The sequence below is a fragment of the Dermacentor albipictus genome, chromosome 7 (assembly GCF_038994185.2).
Source record: "Dermacentor albipictus isolate Rhodes 1998 colony chromosome 7, USDA_Dalb.pri_finalv2, whole genome shotgun sequence".
Classification (NCBI taxonomy): Eukaryota; Metazoa; Arthropoda; class Arachnida; order Ixodida; family Ixodidae; genus Dermacentor; species Dermacentor albipictus.
Window position 1 is genome coordinate 45,258,533 of NC_091827.1, and position 20,647 is coordinate 45,279,179.

Here is a 20,647-nt window from a genome sequence, read left to right on the forward strand (position 1 = left end):
TGATGTCAACGTTAATCTTAAAATGCCAGATTTGGCATCGTTGACGTTACGGCAACAGCATGACACGGAGCAAAATTTGCTTATGTGCTGCAAACAGAATGACCAGGTATGGGGACGTTGCAGATTAAAAACATAATACAGTCGACTTCGGCTAATTCGACCCTGACGAGGCCGACGAAATTGATCGAACTATCTGGTGGGTCGAACAAAACAAGATGCAGAAAAAGAAACGCCAGAACAAACCGCTGATTCATTTGCCAGTACTTGCGAGAGTCTAACATGCCCCCAAATCAAATGGACGCCCACATTCTATTTGCCAAAAGTAGAAAAATAAGGTAGAAATGATATTAAAGCTTCAAAATAAAGTAGAAATCTAACGCGCAACCGAAAGAATGTGTTGCACAATGACAGCCGCTTTCCTAAAGTCAGCTTTGCCGCAATACATCCGTGCTATGTGGTAAAGCGTAAGAACGCCGTGAAGGGCAGTTTTGGTCTCGCATGCGATTGCACCGCGCAGGAAATTCTCCGCCCATATTTTGTGGGGAATTGAGAAAATATCCTAATCAGACGTTGCGAGTTACGGTTATTGATTGAAAATATTCCTAGGGCAGGCAGAAAATCGGCGTTTTCGACGGGAGATCATGTGTGTTCAAACCATTCACTGTATCCTAAGCTTCGCTGAGACGCTGCCGCCAAAGGTGTTGCTATTGGGATCGCCATAGGGGCCAGGTGTATCTGTGCTGATGGAGACATTCGGCCGGGATCGAATTTACCGGAGTCGAATTAACGGAAGTTGGCTGTAGTAACAAGAACAAACAACAACACTGAATACATTTTCTTCTGCACTCGTAGGTGGCATTTACAGGAATGGAGAGAGTCAGTATATATATATATATACATATCAGTATACCAAAACTGACACCGGTTTGCAGAAACAATGATTACAGTAAATTATTTAGGGTTCTTCGATGTTTGCCAGTACTTTTGTTTAACCCTTTATGGACGTCTGTTGCCTACAGGCAACATACGAGAATTTTTTTTTTCTTAGGGAGTTTTGGTATAGAGTACAAAGTTTCTAACTAAATGTCTTGAGCAAACACTGACTGACAGACAGCTAGCATCATTTGTTGGTTGTTGTTGGTGACACGGGACGAGGAAGAAGTTTGGCACGCAACACGTTTTCTTTTGAAAGCACGGGAAACAGACCGATGCAAGGCCTCCAACTTCAGTGGTATAACACATGATTAAAGCAAATTAAATGTACACCTATGGATGACATATGACGAGAGCTGTCTGTACTAATTCCAAACGAAGCTATAGGTGGGCTACAGTGAAGCCCACCTCCAGTTTTCTGCCTGGTGTATCCTCCATATTACTCAAAAGTTCCCTTGATTATGCTTATTCTCAATGCGTCTTGCACATTTAAACAGAAGATAACCTTTTTTTTTCAGGTATTTATGTGTCTCGTTCTTAAAGGGTTAGCACACACACACAATAAAAGAGAGAGAGAGATAGAGAGAGGAAAAAGAACACAAGTCGAAAACGTCATGTGTGCTCCTCTAAATCTAAACAGAACTAGAATAGAGCCTTTTTCGAGCCATGAACCTGCCCTTCTGGGTCTGAAATCACAGCGTTGGGCTGGTTAAACAAAGGCAGGCTTTATTTCTTCTTTGTCACACTGGACCACGGAGGAAGAGAGGTGCGATCAAACACTCACCACAGTGTCGAGGTAGTCTTCTTCCTTGAACACAAAAAGCTCGCGCTCTTCCTCGGGCACTCGGCGCGGCATGAACTTCTCTTCCTCGCAAATGCGCTCGACGAACTGCCAGTCGATGGTCGACGAGCCTGGCTGGTCGTCGGTTGTCTGTACTGTGAGTGGCGTAAGAGAGCAGCAGCTTGGCTTGAGACCATCGCAGCACAATGTGTATCATGTTTGGTTTCCTCCACACTGAGCGTGCCTGCTAACCCGTAAACATTAAAATTCTGAAAAACACATAGACACGACACAAAGGAGACGGGGTGAGGTCAGGGGGGGCTGAATGTATCATTGTTTACGTTGGCCCAAAGCACGCACATTTTGCAAGATACATACGCATTTTATTTATGATTATTTATGCTTAGACACAGCACAAAAAGAGCAGCAAGCTAGGCACAGCAGAGACTTAGAAGCAATACAGTGTTTTTAGATCACAGTGACTTTTTCAGCAACTTTGCTTTTGCCGATTTAGATTGCTTCAGGAAGTTGTCTGAATAAAGTTGCTCAGGCATTCCCACATGAAAATGGGCTCTGAATTTCTAGCTGGAAATGGTCTTTCCAGCCAGGTTTCCAACTGGAATCAGCCCTTCCAGCTAGAAATTTTCCAGAGCCAGCTGGAAATGGCACTTTCCAGCTTGAAGTGGGATCCACCTCAGCTGGTTTTTCAGCTAGAAGCAGCACTGCCAGCTGGAAGTTTTCCAGCTTCAGCTGGAAACAAGTGGATACAGCATTTTTTAGCTGGAAACAGCGCTTCCAACTGGAAACAACTGGATGGACCATTTTCCAGCCGGAAGTAGAATCTATCGACTGGAAAGTGGAGCTTCATGCCCACTTGCATTAAGACATTTTTTGTATCTGCAACATGCCCATATTTAGCCCTAGGTGGTGTTTACATAAGAACAAAGAGCTTTTACTCTTGCAGCAGCAAAAAATATATATATATATCTTTATTCGTTCGTGTTGTGACAACAATCGTAATTGCATGAACTGCATGGAAATGCTTGTCACTCCGGGTACCTTTGATCGCAATCGGGATCGATAGCAATCTAAAGTGTCCTGTGTGATCGAGTTGCCAAAAAAAAAATATCTCCAGGAAAAACTGCCACTTTTATTGAACCTTGCTTGTAGTAAACAAAAGCGACGCGCTCTTGGTCGACACTGTGTTATCTTGCTACATTGTCGACGTCGTCTAGCGAGGAGCTTGCCCGATTGGTCATGATGAGCCGTTGTGCAAACGGCTAGTGTTTACAGCATAGCAATTCCTTCTCTAACAAAAAAGAGCCTTAACACGTGGCACCTTCAGCAGTTCAGGCTGCAATGACTGCTGCTCCTATTTTTTCCTGTCTGCACGACACCACTACAATTGCCGCCATATTTGTTGAATACTTAGGAGCTTTAGTCTCGTATCTTGTCTTTATCTGCTCTTTTGACACTAATAATAATATAATAGCGTGTTATTGCAATATCAGTATTCCTCAGAAAAGCTCGGGTTTTTATTCACAGCAAACAGCAGCATTACAAAGGCAGGCCGAATATAAAAAATGTGACGACGCCACAGGGGCCCTAGTTGCGTACAGCACATGGCGGAAACTGTCACGGCGAGGCAATTTTGCGAGACAACGAGAGTCTCTCGGGTGTGCGTGTGATCAAGTTTTTGTGAGCAACCTGCATCATCTTGCGCATGAAGTAATTATTTTTGGACAGTTCCTTCTCCGGACGGTGTTACAAGTACAGGCAAGCGGCTATCAACGGTTGTTATTGCTGTACTTTGTGGTGTTGTGATTCACCAGTGCGGATCGAAGAGCACCGTTTTCTCCAGCCCTGATTCTACAATTTGGAGGTAATTATTTCACTTGCTTATGTTTTGAGCGTAAGTTAATGTTTATTTTATCCTGCATGTTGGCACGCTTGAGCATGATATCATAGGTCCCTGCTGTACGTGATGTTCGTATACAGGTTGATCATTTTTATGTTTTGCGGAATTTGGTAGAAATGGCCTGTGGCAGATATCATAATTCTTGTCGCTGAGCGGAATTATTCGAAGAGGTGGACATTATTAGCATGCGAAATCGAAAGACGTATTCAAGTAATTAGCAAAAATTGACAAATTAACTTATTACCTTGCTGCACATATTACAATGTACGAGTTGTAGCCTGTGAGTTTGCAAGATGGATCCACCTTAAATGAATTTCCAGAATTACATCAGTTTCGATATATTATTTACTAAAGTGTGAGACGAATAAGTGGGCGTTCCAGTTACTTTTGTGCTCCAATACATAAAAGAGCGTTTTGTTAAAAAAGTAAGTAGACCAACAGTGCACTTTTACGGCGAGTTTAATGACACATATTTCTAACTGGTGTCATTCTGGAAAGTAAGTCAAGTGGATACGCCTGGCAATCTCAATGGCTACAATTCGTAGATTGCGATATGTGCCGTAATGTAATAAATTAGGAAGTTCATTATTGAATTTTAAAAAATGAGTTCAATATGTGTTCAGATTTTTCGTGCAAGTAATCTCCTCTGAAGGATCCAGCTCAAGGACTAGAATTACGGTATCTTCAACAGGCGATTTGTTAAAAATTGCATAAAACTTAAAATTATCACGCAGCATATGTGAAGTGCTTGCCAGTTTGCGTAAGCCCCTTTTGTCTCCAATAGCCCACTTGAATATATTGCCGTGCAGTGTTTGTGCCCAATGTTGCACACACGTACGTCTATTAAATACTAGTGCGTATACGTCAATCTGCCCAATGCAATAGAAGCACATTTATGGCGTGCTTTCACTGCAAGTGCGTGCTCGCAAACACGTTGCCTCGAATGGCAGGCATTTGAATTGGTGCAAAACAACAATAATATAAAAAGATTGGCCCTCAAGCTCCTGTGTTAATCAGCAGAGAAATGCTTCTTGGGAGGCTGTTGAGTTACATCACACGCCTAGTTCAAAATACAAATGAGCTCATTTGAATTCTATTTGCACTAAAGCCACAGTCAATGGCACTAAACAATTTAACAATCATTGCATAGCTTCTGCAGCTCAAGTTGAGAGCCTCTTGAGAGCTCAGGTTGAGGCCTTGCGCCACATAAACTGTAGAAGGGTCTGTGATGAAGGTAAACTGTGGTACTGTCCAAAGGCTGTTGATACAATCCACGTGATTTTGGTAAAGGTCACTGTTTACTAGAACTGAGTAGATTAAAGTGATGATTGCTTTAAAGTTCACTCACTATGTCTAAATATTTTTTTCAGATGGGGTACAAGGAGAAGTGCAAGTGTATTCCACATCTTGAGGGAGATGCAAGATATGCTTCCGCAATCCTTGCTGCAAGTGTTCAAATAAATGGTTGCAAGTTTCAGCACCGTGCTGTTTTGGCTGCATGTATTTTCACCGGACCAGTTGGTCTTGCGGCCAGTCATATTAGGAACTAACTGTGACTTGCGACAGCAAGCTAAGATCCATGCGAGCTCTGGCCAGTTTGTATCCTGCTTGATGCGAGCTTACACCCTGGGATTTCACCTAAGCATGGCTCAACACCATGGTGGTGTCGCCAAGGCTCAACACCATGGCGACCGGTGCTGTGTGCCAGCCCGGTCTGTGGGTCTGTAGACCCACAGTCCGGGCTGTAGACCCACAGTCCGGGCTGGAGATTCTAGCTGGAACCTCTTCCAGCTGAATTACAGCTGGCATTTCTTGCAGCTGGATCCAGCTGGAAGGCCTTCCAGTTGGGACATATTCCAGCTGGATTATGGAACCGGAAATTTCACCCAGCTGGATTTTTTCCAGCTGCCTTCCCAGCTAGAAAAGTATCCAGCTGGGTGAAATTTCCAGTTCCATAATCCAGCTGGAAGTAAAAACATTTTCACCTGGGTTGGCACCGCACGCTAGCGCAGCACGCTCGACCGCGGTTGGTGCCGACAGTAAAGAGTCCTCAAATTGGGAGACCCGTGGCAAGTTAGCACAACGCAATTGCATGAGTGAATACTGAACTCGCGTATTCGATGCGATCGGCATGCCTTCCGGTGGCTAATCAGACAAGCCTTCACAAATGCTCTCGTGCTTTCTATACAGTCGCCGACCGATTTTCCGGACTCCAAAAATTCGGACATGCCCGATTATTCGGTCAGCTTCGCGGCACCGCCATTCTCCCCATAGACCATAATGTATAACAACTGCCGAAAGTTCGGACAGCTTGCAACCTCTCGTCTGATTTTTCGGACACTCCTTGAGCCAACTCGGTCGAGAGCACCATGCACCGACTCTGACCGGTGCATGGTTCCATACATCGTTCGACTTGCTGAACGCCATGTTTGTTTTGAACAGAGCTTCCTTGCTGCCCCACGAAGTGGCGCTACTGGAAATCCCCGCTCATCATCATCGTTTCTGCCTGGTTAGAGTGGCTCTGCAGCAGTTCCGGTTTCAGCTTAGTAAGTTATGTCAAGACAATCCAGCAGCTTATTTGTTTCTTCGCGCACGACGCTGCGAGCAGGCCACGTTTTTCGTTTGTGCGCTGTGTCGAGGTTTCGGTGATCCAACGCGGTGTACGGAAACATCGCGTCAAGTGTCTAATGGCGCCGACAGTGCCCGCACAGACTTCGCTGGGGAATGCCGGCTAGCGGGTGCCGGGAGGCCTAAGTCGCCTTCCCATGTGCGCCCCACCTGACGCGGAAAATGTTCTTCCGAGACCTGCGCAGTGGTTGCATTGCGGTTCCGGACACCGTCTCATTTGACAGTTTCATAGGTGCTGACACTGCTGTATTGACATGCGCAGAACTCGACGACGGCAAGATCATTCGTCAGGTTTCTGCTGCACCGCCGGACGATGACTCAGAGTCGGAAGATTACTCACCATGTGCTACGCTGCCGTCGCATGTGGAGCGTGTACAAGCAGTGACTGTGCTATCAGCCGCTAATAGTGACCGTACGACCCTCTCCGAGATTCAGGCTTATCTGATTGCGCGTAAACGGAACAGCGTGCAACGGCGCATTCACGCTTTCTTCCAAGCCTACTGCCAAGCCCGAATAAGTGCGTGGAAATAAAGGATTTCATTTTTTTTTCTTAATCTGCTTTTTCGGACACCTGTTTATTCGGACATTTTCGCAGTCCCCGTGAGGTCCGAATAAACGGTCGGCGACTGTACACGCTGCTGTTGTAGTTCCCTCTGTCCGTGTCATGTTAATCGTATAGATCTGTGTCGACCACCTGAATGAACCTCGTAACGGCTGAAATCCCACGCCGTGGGAACGCTGCGCGTGCCAGGGCACCAGCCACAGGCTGATCATTCACTGAAGGTACCAATATTTGAAAAATCGAATATTCGAGAAACCGAATATTATATAGTCGATTCGTGATTCAAGTTATTCAAATGTTTGCTATTTGATTTGAAATTGAATATTCAAGTATTTGCACACCCCTACATGAAAAAATTTTTAGTGAACAGTCTATCTTTCACAGAAGTTGACGTAACAATCACAAGATCACAGAACAGGCCCCAAAAAATTTACTACGAATTTGGGAGAGTTGGCAGGTACGCTTCAGCAACAGATGCATGGTCTTCTGGCCGATCTTCTGCACGACAAAGGTTCGAAACGGAGCCTGTGTTACAACGAATTATGCTAGTTTCATAACTGCTAACCATGCTGATTATTTGGACAACTCTCAGAACTTGACAAGCGTGGAGTGCCACAAAAAGAGCAAAAGCAGCGCTAGTGTCCAACCAAAACGAAACGGCGGAGTCCGGATCGCCATAGTTATCAGCCAAAATTGTATGTGAACGGCGGGAAAATGAGAAGACTTTCTGCTTATTTGTGCCCTCATCATTGCGTTTGAACAATGATGTGAACTTACACTGTAAATGGCAACCCTTAGCAGACTCATTCAAGGGCATAATGTTACGAGTGGACAGGCCTACACAGCATCACCAGATGGATAGCCCAAAGGCCGTGGGTTTACCTCCTGTTCTGCCTTGCTGTGTGCGTCTTGTTCACCTGTTATGGACTGCACTTTGCAATGGTGATGTACTGAATGGCCGCAGATTTTACATTTCTTAAGCTTCCGTGAAAGCTGGTGCTCGTGCAAAGCAACTGCTAGCAAAGCCTTGCAAGGTTAAACCTTCCTGCAGATGTCCTCCTCACCCTACCGAGTTGATTACAGGCTCAACGACGCCTTCTGCGCATAATTAAGCTCCTCACCTGCATTGATGGGCACCACCAGAAAGGAGCATGCGTCGCCCTCGGGGTTGAAGGTCATCGGATACTTCTCGAGCCGCAGCACATTGGTAAACGTGTATCGGTGGAAGGTCGTGAGGTCACGGACCTGCTTTGGAGACAGCGGGCCAATGTCTGAGCTCACGTGTTCCAGCTCCACCGTCACCTCGCCTGACCGCGTGAACACAGGGAAGCTGCAGATCTGCCAAGGGGAAAACGCGAATGGAAGAGATGCAAAACAAGAGCATTAGGCATTTACTCTGAACAAGTACCATGTTTTTCACACAGAAAACCAAAGTTTTCAAATGGAGAAAGCTGCCTGAAAACAGTTGTTGCAGCACCTGATCATGCTTTCCCTGCTGCGCTTCAGCAGTAGCTGTGCAGTGAGTCTTAGATTATCGTGTCAACAACAGTTTAGGTTATGAACCTGTGTTGCACTGAATTGCAAGCCTGCGATTTTATCAATGTGCCGAACTTGTTTAGCATTTGAAACAGCAGCACTTCTGGGTTTGTATTTGACGAGTACATACGATATGGGCTTTATCCTTGTTAAATATGCTAAAAAATATTAATATTTTTTTAGATGTCATGCCATGTGACTTGTAATGCTGAATTGTGATCTCCTCATGCCTGTGCATGTTTGTATCTACTAACCGTTTCAGGCGCTAACTGATTCTGTTCATTTAAAACTTACTTCAACCGCATTTCCTACATTTTTGGAATTATAAAAAGCGTACAGCTGTGAAATAGATTAACAATTTTCCATCCTTTAGTGTGTTTTGTCATGTTTAAAGAATGTGGACTCCATGCGAAAACTCATACGGAACATCAAATAGGAAAACAAACTATTTCCTGCCTAGCAGGCCTGAAAAGCACCTATCCAGTCATTCAAAAGTTGTGCCTGGTACTCACACTGAGTAAAAATATCCAACCGTCTACATTTCCACTAATGTTACAAAGCAACTTGCACATGCTATTCAAACTTGTAGCACAATTCCAAGCAGAAGCGTTTTAAGATGTATATGACACATTTTAAAATTTCATTACTTTCATCAGTGTCTTTGCTGTTGATGCACAACCTTGGCATACACAATTGTGCACACAGCGCCTCAAAGGGTTAATCTATTTCTTTGTACATCATGTACAAATGCCTATGTATTTGCAGCCATCACGCAGCCACCAGCCATCTTGCCTCGCCCAACCTTTGCACTTGCCAGAGATTACCTCAAAGAGAGGGCATGAGGGGCGCACGGCCGGGCTAGAGGAGGGGACGTGTGCTCAGTAGCGCGGCCCTACCATGCACTTGATCATGGTACAGCGGCACTCATCTCCTCCCCCTCCCCTCCTCCGCCTTGTGGAAGCTCTATCATGTGACCTCCAACATTAAGTGCATATTAAGCCACAATCCTTCTCAGCTCACCGTCACATGCATCCCCTTGCACTCACAGCATACAGCGTGTGGGGCGTGATAGGATCTTATCGCACTTGCACTTTATATAGAACCTCATGCTGACGTCAATGGCAAAAATTTGCTTGGAGCGTCCATATCATTGGTCCATATAATTGCTATTTCAATAATAAGCATACAGAATGCATTCTGTTTGTTAGTGGCATAGGTGAGCGGTAAAAGCACAGCACCTTCACTGCACTCAACGAAAAACAAAGCTATAATAGTGCGAATCACAACACACAGATGGAAAAAGAAATATGTGCTAGTACAGTCAGGCCCACTTTTAGCAATATTCAAATGCCATGAAAATTCCATTGTTATAGCCGATAACTGTTATAAGCGAGTTGCTTGAAAAAAAAATCAAAATGGGGGATGGCGTAGCTGTTCTGAGAAAACTACAAGGGTGGGGAGGCCAGTTCTCTTCATCACCTTCCTCCATGCGGCTAGTGATTGTGTTGACTCATTTAACTGTTCAACTCTGCTTCCTGCATGCTCCGATCGCATGTTGTTAACAAGCTGCGGCTGTCAGCGTTCAAAAATGACACTGCAATAACAACAGCAAAGAGGGTTCATGGGCGTCCAAGTGACATGCAAGCTCTGCCGAGGCATCGCTCTGGTGGCCCCAAAAGGCACCTTTTAAAAAATGCGGGAAGGTTGCCGCGGCAGCATCTGAGCCTTAGAAATAAAGAAGAAACACTGGGACGTGATCACCACGAGCATCTCGCTACATACTTCCCACTGGCTTGCATGAGAAAACCGCATGTCTATCAGCCTTGCTTGCTTTACACCCGAACAGCGGCCCAAGCGGGTGCACGCGACTGCCTAGGCCGCTGTATAGAATGCGCCCCCCCCCCTCTCTACCCTCCCCCTGGAGCCTTGCACGGGACATAAGACAGTGCACTTCCTCCCCACTTCCCTCCCTTGTGTGCGCAAGATTGAGCTGCGATCGCCAGCTTACCCTCGCATGCATTCAGTCGCACATACAGCATACACTATGCGGCGTCATTTCATCACCTCTTGAACTTTATATGGAACTGCACAGCGACGGAAGAAATGCGCCTGGAGTGTTTATATAACTGCTATCACAATAAAAAGAAAAAGAAACCTGTGTGCAATCTGTGTTAGTCACGATTACAGTGCAGAAATCATGCAACTCAAAGCAGACATGCCAAGGACACAAGTATACCAGAAATTCGTTCCACGAGGCAGCAGCTTCCCAAGCATAGGGAACAGACAAACTAGACGTACCAGTGGGATCCGCCTGGAGGTGACCAGTCCGAATCCTCGTGTGGTGTCGGCCGGGTCGTGGATTTTGCGGCCACGCGTGTTCTGCTCCTCTGGAATGGGGCAGGTGAGCTTCATGCCAAAAGCGTACAGGTGGAACTCATCGTTTTCGTCCACCCGCTTGCCCTTGAGCACCTCGGACACCTGGCACGGAGAGGTGAGCGACAGGGGGAGTCAACCATGAGCAAATGAAAAGGTGCGCACAGTACCCTATCACTTGACGTCTTTGCTTGAACATTTGCTACAAGCACGGTGATTGCCTATTAGCAGTGGCTCTGGATGGGGTTTTGCCTAGTACACGTGCTTGTGATGATGGCCTCCTCGCCTGCTCCTCTTAATTACCATGACTAAACGACCCTGCTGTTTTATGCTTCCATACCAGAGTTTGCTCGGGATAGGCATAGCACTGCAGGGCCACCCAGCTCTCAAGCCTACAGTTAATAAAGAAACGTTTTCTCGTGTCTTCTCTCCCGCTTTTCAGATACTGGCTGTCTTGCAGAGTATAACTAAAATGACTTTTAATGAATGAAGGGATTCCACAAAAAGTGGTTGCTTACAGTCAACTTTCGTTACTCCGACCGAGTCTGTAAGTGTAACTTTCACTGCCATTAAGTTCAACCCACAAGACAACCCCAAAACCGACCTACTGAAAGTGCATAAAAAGACTGAGGACATTTCGTGCGCAATAGCTCCAAACATTTGCTTTACCAGACTATATTGTAGAGGGCCAACTATCTCAGAGCTAAGCTTCATTCCCCTCTCTTTGGCTTAGTCTTTGGATAACTGGCCTTTGGCTAAGGACCAATTTTTCTTTTCGTGCTAAAACACGATTACACAAGCAGCAATAAGTTCGATACCTTGGCTTTTGCCAAGAGAGACCAGCGAGTGCAACGCGAGTGCCGACCTTCTTGTCGTAGTACTGTCGCCGTTTCGTGGTACCGGGCCGTGGTCCACCAGGCTGGATGTCCTCCTCGGGGAAGCGGCCAGCTGACCCTTGGTCAAGTGCCATCCGCATGGCCTCCTTCCCCTGTGGAACCAGGTTGTCGTCGAGTTCGCCTGCAATGAGTTGCGAGTGAGCCACATACAAAGGCATTTGGACAGCAAGCTCAACCGACCCCAAACAGAGCACGGTGGACCCCAGTGAACCAGATACATAGCATAGCTCACCCATTCTGTGCAATTCTTCACATGTTTTCAGTGCAGCCGCCTGCTTTGCCAGAAGCTTGCTTGGCATTGGGTCCCCCTGTGAATCAACACAAAGATTAGGTGACAACAGGCTTGGCTTTGCTGGCTTCACACACCAGTTTTTCACGATGCCAAGGGTGGTACCCTCGAGCTATAATTTTCGAGGATACAACCCCTTTTGTCAGATTTTATGTGACTTGGCGCTGGACACGTTGAAGTGCCAACAGTTTTCGTGGCCCTGTGCAGCACAGTGTTGGCAGTATACTTCAACACATCTGGTGCCGGGTCACTCAAAATTTTGCAGAAGTGACCATATCTCTTAAAGCAATCACTCCAGAGTACCGCCCCAAGACGCTGAAACAGCTCGGAGCCATCTTTACTGCAGCAATGTAACAAACAGTGTACTTCCATGTGCATAACCGGTTCCCTTAATCAAAACCTTTGAATAAAATGGGGGGGGGGTTGTACACACTACACATATATGACAACGGACCCATGCAACTAATTTAATGCAACGATGCTTGGATATACGTGGTGAATACCTTAATGCATGACACATTCCATTAAGTACAATTAATGACATGGAACAATAAATAATCCAAATCTACGATGTAGACTGTTGTCCGTTAACAAAAGGGCTGAATTCCCGAAGGAGCACTGCTCCTGGTGAAGTCCACTTGCCAAAGGATCGGCTCCAGACTTACCCTTTCCCTCGTTAGCTCACTGTTGACCAAATGAAGGGACTAGGGCATGCTGCAGCCTCGGCAGCACACACTCACCACAATGCACCGCCTGAGGGGGGAATTGATGGGCAGCCGTAGCGAACAGCTGTAGAGGGTCTCCTCGAAGCCTTCCGTCTCGACCTCCGCCATGCTGCTAATAGGCGTTAACCTCGTGAACGTGTCGCTAGGCAGCTTGGCGCAGTATCTGGGTGTGAAAAAAAAAAAAAAAAGTGCGCCAGAGGAAGGCACATCAAGGCACGGGCTCTGTAGTATGTACACAAGCTTTGTGACGAGCTGTGGCGGAAGTGAAGTTCACCAAATTTGCTTCCCAACACTGGTTGCATTATCAACAGAGCTTTGCACGTTTTTTCGGCCGAACCTAGGCATTCGATATGTCTGTGCTGCCGCACGCAATCAGTTATTGGAACGATTTCCCCTGACAGTATTACCCACGTACGTGATCATGTTGGATTTAGAAACGCAGTGTTAAATACCTATAACGCTGTTTAGCGTTCGTCAATAGCAAGGTTAATGCATGACATCTCATTTAACCCTGTAGCGCCTAAATGTAGTTGCACAATCATCAAGAAAAATTAGAACAACTTGTTCACCTTTATTTCTGGCCATGGAAAGTACACGTGTGAATAACAACAATGAAATGTTATGTGAGTAAAGACTTGTTTACTACACTAATTATTAATTTAGTGATGGCTTTGCTGAAGTATGGCAGACTGAAAACTCATTCCAGCGTATGAAAAGCATTACTGTAGGACATGCGATATGTGTTCCATGCTTGAATCAGAATATTGAGGTACCAAACTCAACGTAGCAACACATACGTTGGGCATTAAAGGGTTCAACTAGTATAACAGCTTTTTTCTACACAATTACAACTAACTAGAGAGTGTCCTTGTCATAGAAATTAATCTTTGCATAACATCTCTCTTAGTGTTTTGTTTTCTTGCTTTTGATACAGTCTATCATTTTACAATATCAATGTGCCGTCTCCCTCCGCTATATACTCCAATAAGGAGCTAGTAAGGAATACGTAAATAATCAGACAATGAAATTACCACAAATGAAACAGCTTAACTTATAGCCAGAAAGAACCAAGCCAAGAACCAAGCCTTCCATAGCCTGGCTTCCACAGCCTGTCAAGGCAGGTAGCATACTGCCAGTGGAGGGCTTCAAAATAATTCTGGTAACCTAGGATTCTTCAAGTGAACCTGAATCTAAGCCCACAAGTGCTTTTGCGTTGTGCGCCCACTGAAACACAGCTGTGGTGATCAGAATCGAGCCCACGTAATTTACTGAGGGCAACTAGGATATATGCATAGTAAAGAGACGATCGCTTATCACGTTAAACATTTTAAATACATGTCATGGAATGCAAGAGTAATGCCGCACAATTAGACCCATCCTAAATTCAATTCAAAGGACAATTCCTTCTTGAAAGTACCTGAAAATTTAAATTGGTGTAAAAGCTGTGTATGCAAGTAGCGTTTACATATGGTCTGCTGCAATAGCTTACGGTACGTGAGCTCCAAGACAAATGTGACCTTCTGCTCTGTAAAGGAATGATTTAGATCACTGTTGATTTGCAAAGGCAACTGTACGGTGAAACACAGAATTCAAAGGTATGAGTTCAGGCTTCGCTGAAAATTTTGCAATTTAATTCCCATGTCCCATAAATTTTCTGTTTCCCTAAACTTATACACAGCTAAGAAGGCACAGAAGAAGAGCTCTTTCGAGAGCTCCAAAAGATGTTCATTGGAGATGCAGATAAATAACGACTCCCGGATCACCTAAGTAATGACAATCCTGATCGTGATACCCTCATTATGGAGGCAGAAGTCAGATATGAACTTACGAGGCTCAACCCGAAGTATGCACCAGGACCTGACGAAATAAGTAACAAAACACTCAGGAACCTTGACGATGCGTCCATCCAAGCTCTCACAGACTACATGAATAACTGCTGGGAGCAAGGTGGCCTTCCAAGTCAATGGAAATCAGCCCAAATCATTTTTATACCGAAGCCTGGACAGGAACTACACCTGACGAACTTAAGACCCATGTCACTAACATGCTGCATCAGTAAACTCATGGAACATGTGGTTCTCACACGCTACCCAAGATACATGGATGATGGAGGACTTTACCCACATACCATGGCTGGATTTCGACCCAAGTTATCGAGGCAGGACATTGTGCTCAAACTAAAACACCAGATCATAGATGCGGGTGCAAAAACTCTAGACACCAAGGCAATACTAGGGCTCAATCTGTCACGCACAAGGCAATACTACAAAAATCTCCAAGATCAGGATGTAGGCAGTAAAACATACGCGTACATCAAAGACTTCTTGACGGATCATATGGAAAAGCTCTCAATTGGAGAAACCAAATCGGAGGCACATAAACTCGGTAATAGGGATACCCCGCAGGGTTCGGTCCTATCTCCCTTTCTTTTCAACGTGGCAATGATTGGTCTTCCTGCGAGACTCGGAAAGATAGAAGGACTCAGAGACAGCCTGTACGTGAACATCACCTTCTGGGTGGTGGCTGTATGAAAGACTCACACAGAGTTTGACAACGAGGCACACCTTAGGCAACATCGGAATAACCTACGAAGCAAAGCACGGACTGCGGAGAGACATCCCAAGGAAAGGAAGGGGACATCTCACAATACCCCCAATCCCCAGGAACATGCACCCGGAGTTTCACCAAGATCGAAGAATAGCAAGAGCGAGAGCAATCCACAAAAGATTCCGTAGTGCCAGGGACGTGGTCTATGTGGACGCGGCGGAGTACACAAATAGACAAAGTATGCCGATAATTGCAGCGAGTCTAGAGGGTAACTAATCAGTTAGTGGCACTGTAAAAACAGGAAAGGGGGAGGTGGCGGAAGAGGCTACCTTAGCACTGGTAATAGCCTCCACGGAGGCTAACATCAGAGTCAGCGGCTCCAAGACAGCCGTCAAGAACTATGCCAAACGAAGAACCTCGCCGGAAGTGCTGAGAATTTTAACTAACTTTCATGAAGATTGAGATGTTCACATTATATGGGCCCCTGCACACTCCTCCCTTCCTGGGAACGAAATAGTGCACAATCTGGCTCGAGAAATGACGGGCCGAGCAGGTGACATGCAAATATACTGGGAACGGAGAGAGACCGGATGACCAGCTTTAACGAGACCACCAAACACTATAAATTGGTAAGGGCCCATTTTCCCTGGCACACTCCTCGCTAAGTAGACGGCAAGTGACTGCATGGCGCCTATTGCAAACAGACACATATCCGAACCCGGTGGCCTACCACCGCTACTACCCAGAACTTTGCGCGGGTAGATGTAGATTCTGTCAAGAAAGGGTGGACCTACAACATATGGTTTGGGCTTGTCCTCAGACACCCACACAGAATGAAATACACAAGACCAGAGAGCAGTGGGTGACCGTGTTGCTCACTTGTGCACCAAAAGCCCAACTTAAGGCAACCCAGCCAGCCAAAGACGCTGCCAGGGTCCAAGGCCGTCATGTAGGTAGAGAGGCCTAGGTCCCAAATCTGCTGTACTAAAATAAAGTTTATTCCTCCTGCTCGCTAAACTTTCTGTTGCAAATCCCAGGTCCCATAAATGCAGCTCCACAATGCATGAAAGACTTAACAGGCATTGGTGAAATTCAAAGTGCTTTTGGCTTCGCCACAGCTCAGCATGAATAGGCAATGTTGGTTAAAAGTGATCAAATCACCTGTTGACCAAGGCAATGGCAGTGGACATGGTGACCCTGGGGGCATCTTCAGCCTCCAGCGGCTTGTATGCCGGCTTCAGGCTGTCCGCATAGGCTGCGTCGACTTCTTCATCTATCGTGGTGTCCTCCACGTGGCTGCGTTCCAAAAGAATCTGCAACAATTTAAGCCATTACACTTTAAACATGGGGACATGCGCTAACAAGAATTTTTTTTTAAATTGAGAACTGAGCACTTCGCGCTTGACAAAGAGATACAGTTAAACTTTGATATAACAAAGTTGGTAAAATAGGCAATCTTCTTTGTTATATCGAAAGTTCATTATATTGAAATCTGCCCTTTTATGCAAATAAGTATTGTTGCCGACTGATTTTCCTTACATAAAAGCGGCCATAAAATCAGGGCGATACGACACAGGCAGGTGCAGCCAGCCAGCCAGCCCAAGCCAAGCCAATGCAGCAAGGTTTGTTTGCCTGCTGGCTGTGTGGCCAATCTCTTCGCTCACACAGCAGGGTCGCGTGAGAGCGGCGGATGAACTGCCGTGACATAACACGATTGGCACATGCTGGCACATGCTGCTTGAACACAACAGACTAATGCAGCGTGCCATCTGTTCAAGCATGTTGTCGTTTAACTGGTTTCACAACAATATAAACAAGCCAACTGGAAAGTGGAAGCAAAAGACTATCCATCATAAAGAGTGTTGTAGCAGCTGCTAAGAAGCCGCAGTTATACATTCTGAAGATTTCTTCCTGTTGTGTTAGTGTTACAGTTCATTTGCATATGCAGCTCCGTAGCACCATACTTGCACAAATCTAATGCACACCTTTTTTTCCAGAAAAATTTGACTGAAAACGGCCTGTATGTCAAAATCGAATATGAAATGAAAACCGTGTTCACGGCGTTGGCAACAGCCTGCCGTCGGAGCTGTCAGGCGCAGCATCCCTGTCATCACGAGGTGTGACAGAGCATGTTTTCGTGAAGGCTGCTGGCTACGATCTGGAGCAGTATTCTCGGTCAATCACATCTTCAGGTACTGTTACTTTTGTGAGATTTCATGCAACTCGTCGCGTCGGCGCGTCGACGCATGACGCGTCGACGCGTCAGACGCGTCGGCGTACACGGCCGCCAGCGTTTCTGGTGCGGTGCCAAGCTCGCTATCAGTGCACAGTGCCGGGAATGCTCTCAGCCGCATACTTCGACAAGGCTGACAGGTGACCGCTTGAGAATACTGCCCCCGTGTGCTTGGCATCTGTGGCCAATTAAACGCAAATGGTGACGACCACGTGCTGCTTTCCTTACAAAAGCTCATTATAAAAAAAGCTTCCTTTTTGTGAAGGTAAATTTTGGCATGTCTCGTTTTTATTGCGATAGCAATTATTTGGAGACACCAAGTGAATTTTTGTTGTCTTCGTCGTTGCCATTGTTGTCGCCGTTGCCGCGGTGTTCCGCACGTGTTTAGCCATATGTAATGCTATATGCCATGCCATGCTATATGATATGCGGTATATATGCATGACAGTGCCCCACCATTTTATCACTAAAGTTGCTCATACCAGGTTTCACATTCTTGCCAAAAAATATTCTTAAGAATTTTGACAATGGCGGCCCGCAAACAAATGTCAAGAAACAAAACACCGACGGTGCGTGCCTTTGCCTTTTCTTAAAAATCTTCTCAGACTTAAATATTATAAGTGCGAAACAATAACAAAGCTCGAACCTGAAAATTAAGTAATTTTATTGGCATGGCTGTGCACTACCTCCGGGACCGGCCAAGGAAAGAGGTTTGAAAGATACCCGATGCAGGAAAGTGGTGGTAAGGTTTCTAAGAAAGACGCTGGCTTCCATTAATAAAGATGAATGAAACTGTCTGATGGCAGGATTAAAACAAAAGACCCCTAGCACAATTGCTAGTTTTTACTTAGGCAGATCACATTTACTTCAATTCATACTGCCACTGCAGCTATAAGTCTGACACATCGTGTAATATTCTAACATGTTGATAATGCATTCATTGCTTTGCCATTGTGGTGAAACTGTGATACTTTTTCCTGATTGTTAACATTAGGGGCACACTATCTTTGGCTTTGTAATTGGCTGCATGTTACATTAGGGTGCACTTTTCTTTTTCCTATTTTAAATCTGCGATAACTGGGTGCGTGTTAAATTTGGGGGTGCATTAGAATCGTGCAAGTACGGGAGTTTGGTGGGCCACAAAGCTTTCTGCAAGTTTAACATGTTGTGCCTCGGAGGGAATCCATACAGTAAAGGGCAATAACTGATATGTAACTTAATGGATATAACAAAGTAATGTTGACTTCCCCCTCAACTTCGTTATAAGCACGTTTAACTGTAAAGGCAGCAAGGGTCAGTGTACTGAAAAGCCTTAGGCTAAGGTCAAGTTCATGCTGCAGATTTCTTAATGCATGCAGGAACTGTTTTAGGAAAAGCTTTAAAAAGAAACAACAAAACATCCGTTGCGCCCCCACAGGGACTTGAACTTTCAGACCCACAGATTGTCAGATCAACTGGGTGCTAAATTTAAGGCCTATTCGATTCAGCCAAGTTTCTCTGCACCTTCTGCACCTATTCACGGTGCACTGCACCTAGACCCTCGATTCCCCAAGGTGCAGCAGTGCACCCTGCACCCCCGTGCTCGATTGAACGGGGTGCAATGCAAGGTGCCGCCCGGCACCCCCTGCACTTTTTTGTTTGAGGTGCCGTGCACCTTTTTCTGAATCGAACAAACCTTTAAACGAAGCGAGCAGTAAGAGACGAAAAGCAGGCTAAGTAAGAGGAGGAAGAAAATGCTGTATCTCTGCATTTTTCTGTCACCAAGATCACAGGAACTAGAGCTTTCACTGAATACAGGTTTCTTCTTTTTGAGATGAGATTGCTTGCATGTGCCTGCTAATGTTCCCTCCAACCGATGCAGCACAAAACACTGTAAAACTAATTACGTCTAATGCTATTGCACAAATTATCATGTCATTACTATGCATTAAGAGCGAAACTGCACCTTTTTTATTTATTAATTTTTTAAAAATTAAATTTGTCCTATGTACAGCCATCTAAATGGAGCTAGATAAGCTGAGAATCGGAACTAAAACCTCACGCTTATCAGTCGAATGCCTCAAAAACTGTGCCGAGAGAACAGAGCCTGCTCCAAACGGGGCGAAATAGACAAAATATTATTGTAGAGCAGCAGTTCCCAACAAGACTTCCGAAAACGTACAGATTGTCCTTCCAAAGTTACGGGCAGCTTCGACGTGATGTTATTGAGGGGATCTCATTTCTACATCAAAATAAAATACCAACATTGCATGTGGTGCACTGGAAGCTGCCTTAATTACAGCAACTATTTCTAGTTTTGGTATGGAAAACATGAACTCTTCCGAGTTGTTCCTGATGCACTCTGCGTTTTGCCCCCGAAATATTGCAGTAAGCCTTTTCTCTGTAATGGCCCTATCACTACAATGACTTCTCTATGAGATGCAAAATTACACAGCAGTTGGTTTTTTAAAAGTTGAGCCACATCAGCGGAAAAATTCGCTTGGCAGAAGGGCAGAACTCCTGTGCCAAGCAAAGGATGGACCTGAGCTTTTTCTTTTTTTTTTTCAGCATGTTGCACACCGCCAATCAAGGCAACCAATGAGAAGCACAATCGTGTCACCGCATCGATAGCTAGTGCCATCAGGAACTACAGCTTCCTATTGGCTACCCCAAAGACCATCGCCGATAGAGGCTATCGTGACTGCCGTGGTGGAAGAGACACTGGCCAGTGGAAACACGCCAACATTGGCACAGTTTTCTGTCAGTATGGCCCTGCCTTTTTTGTCGCTCTGAAAGTGTCATAGTTTCAAGGACCTTTGCATACCTCTACCAAACATGATCAATAATTCAGCAAGTTTAGCAGGACTGCAGGAATTAGGCCTCAAAAGACAAAGACACACACTTCGCGTTGCGCATATTGCACACCTTGTATCCACTTCAACCGGCTGCCAATTCCTGCTAGAGCAAACTTCACACATCACAACAGCTCACCTGCTCGGTGGTCCGGTAGTCATGCAGGTCGCCCAGAAAGCGGCCACTCTCGTCATGGGGCACCAGGACGAAATAGCGCGACCCAGCGGCCTTGGCCTTGCCCTTGGACTGCACGTAGGCCCGGAAGTTCTCGGGTGGATCAAAGCGCACCACCAGGTTGCAACGAGGGACCTGTGTGGAATGGCCGCCTTTTCACAAGACATTCATTCACATGCTCCGATTGGTCTATCGCGCTGCTGTCTAAACACTCGCACTT

General features: G+C 45.7%; 1 protein-coding gene and 1 long non-coding RNA gene across 3 annotated transcripts in view; one reads left to right on the plus strand and one right to left on the minus strand.

Annotated features, from left to right (window-relative positions):
* Dcr-1 (Endoribonuclease Dcr-1) overlaps positions 1-20,647 on the minus strand; it is a 61,266-nt gene that overhangs the window by 22,260 nt on the left and 18,359 nt on the right. For both annotated transcript variants that reach the window (XR_011507394.1, XM_070522144.1), the window contains exons 6-13: positions 20,392-20,562; positions 16,350-16,501; positions 12,657-12,804; positions 11,860-11,935; positions 11,597-11,748; positions 10,657-10,836; positions 7,944-8,160; positions 1,718-1,869 (exon numbers count right to left, since the gene is read on the minus strand). Coding sequence is in view for 1 of the 2 variants with exons in the window: in XM_070522144.1 (XP_070378245.1) it covers positions 1,718-1,869; positions 7,944-8,160; positions 10,657-10,836; positions 11,597-11,748; positions 11,860-11,935; positions 12,657-12,804; positions 16,350-16,501; positions 20,392-20,562 (1,248 nt within the window). In the remaining variant the exon portion in view is untranslated. The remainder of the gene's footprint in view (positions 1-1,717; positions 1,870-7,943; positions 8,161-10,656; positions 10,837-11,596; positions 11,749-11,859; positions 11,936-12,656; positions 12,805-16,349; positions 16,502-20,391; positions 20,563-20,647) is intronic.
* On the plus strand, positions 3,478-5,109 carry LOC139047948 (uncharacterized). Its single transcript, XR_011507395.1, has 2 exons — positions 3,478-3,596; positions 5,003-5,109. It is a non-coding gene; the product is annotated as an uncharacterized lncRNA (long non-coding RNA).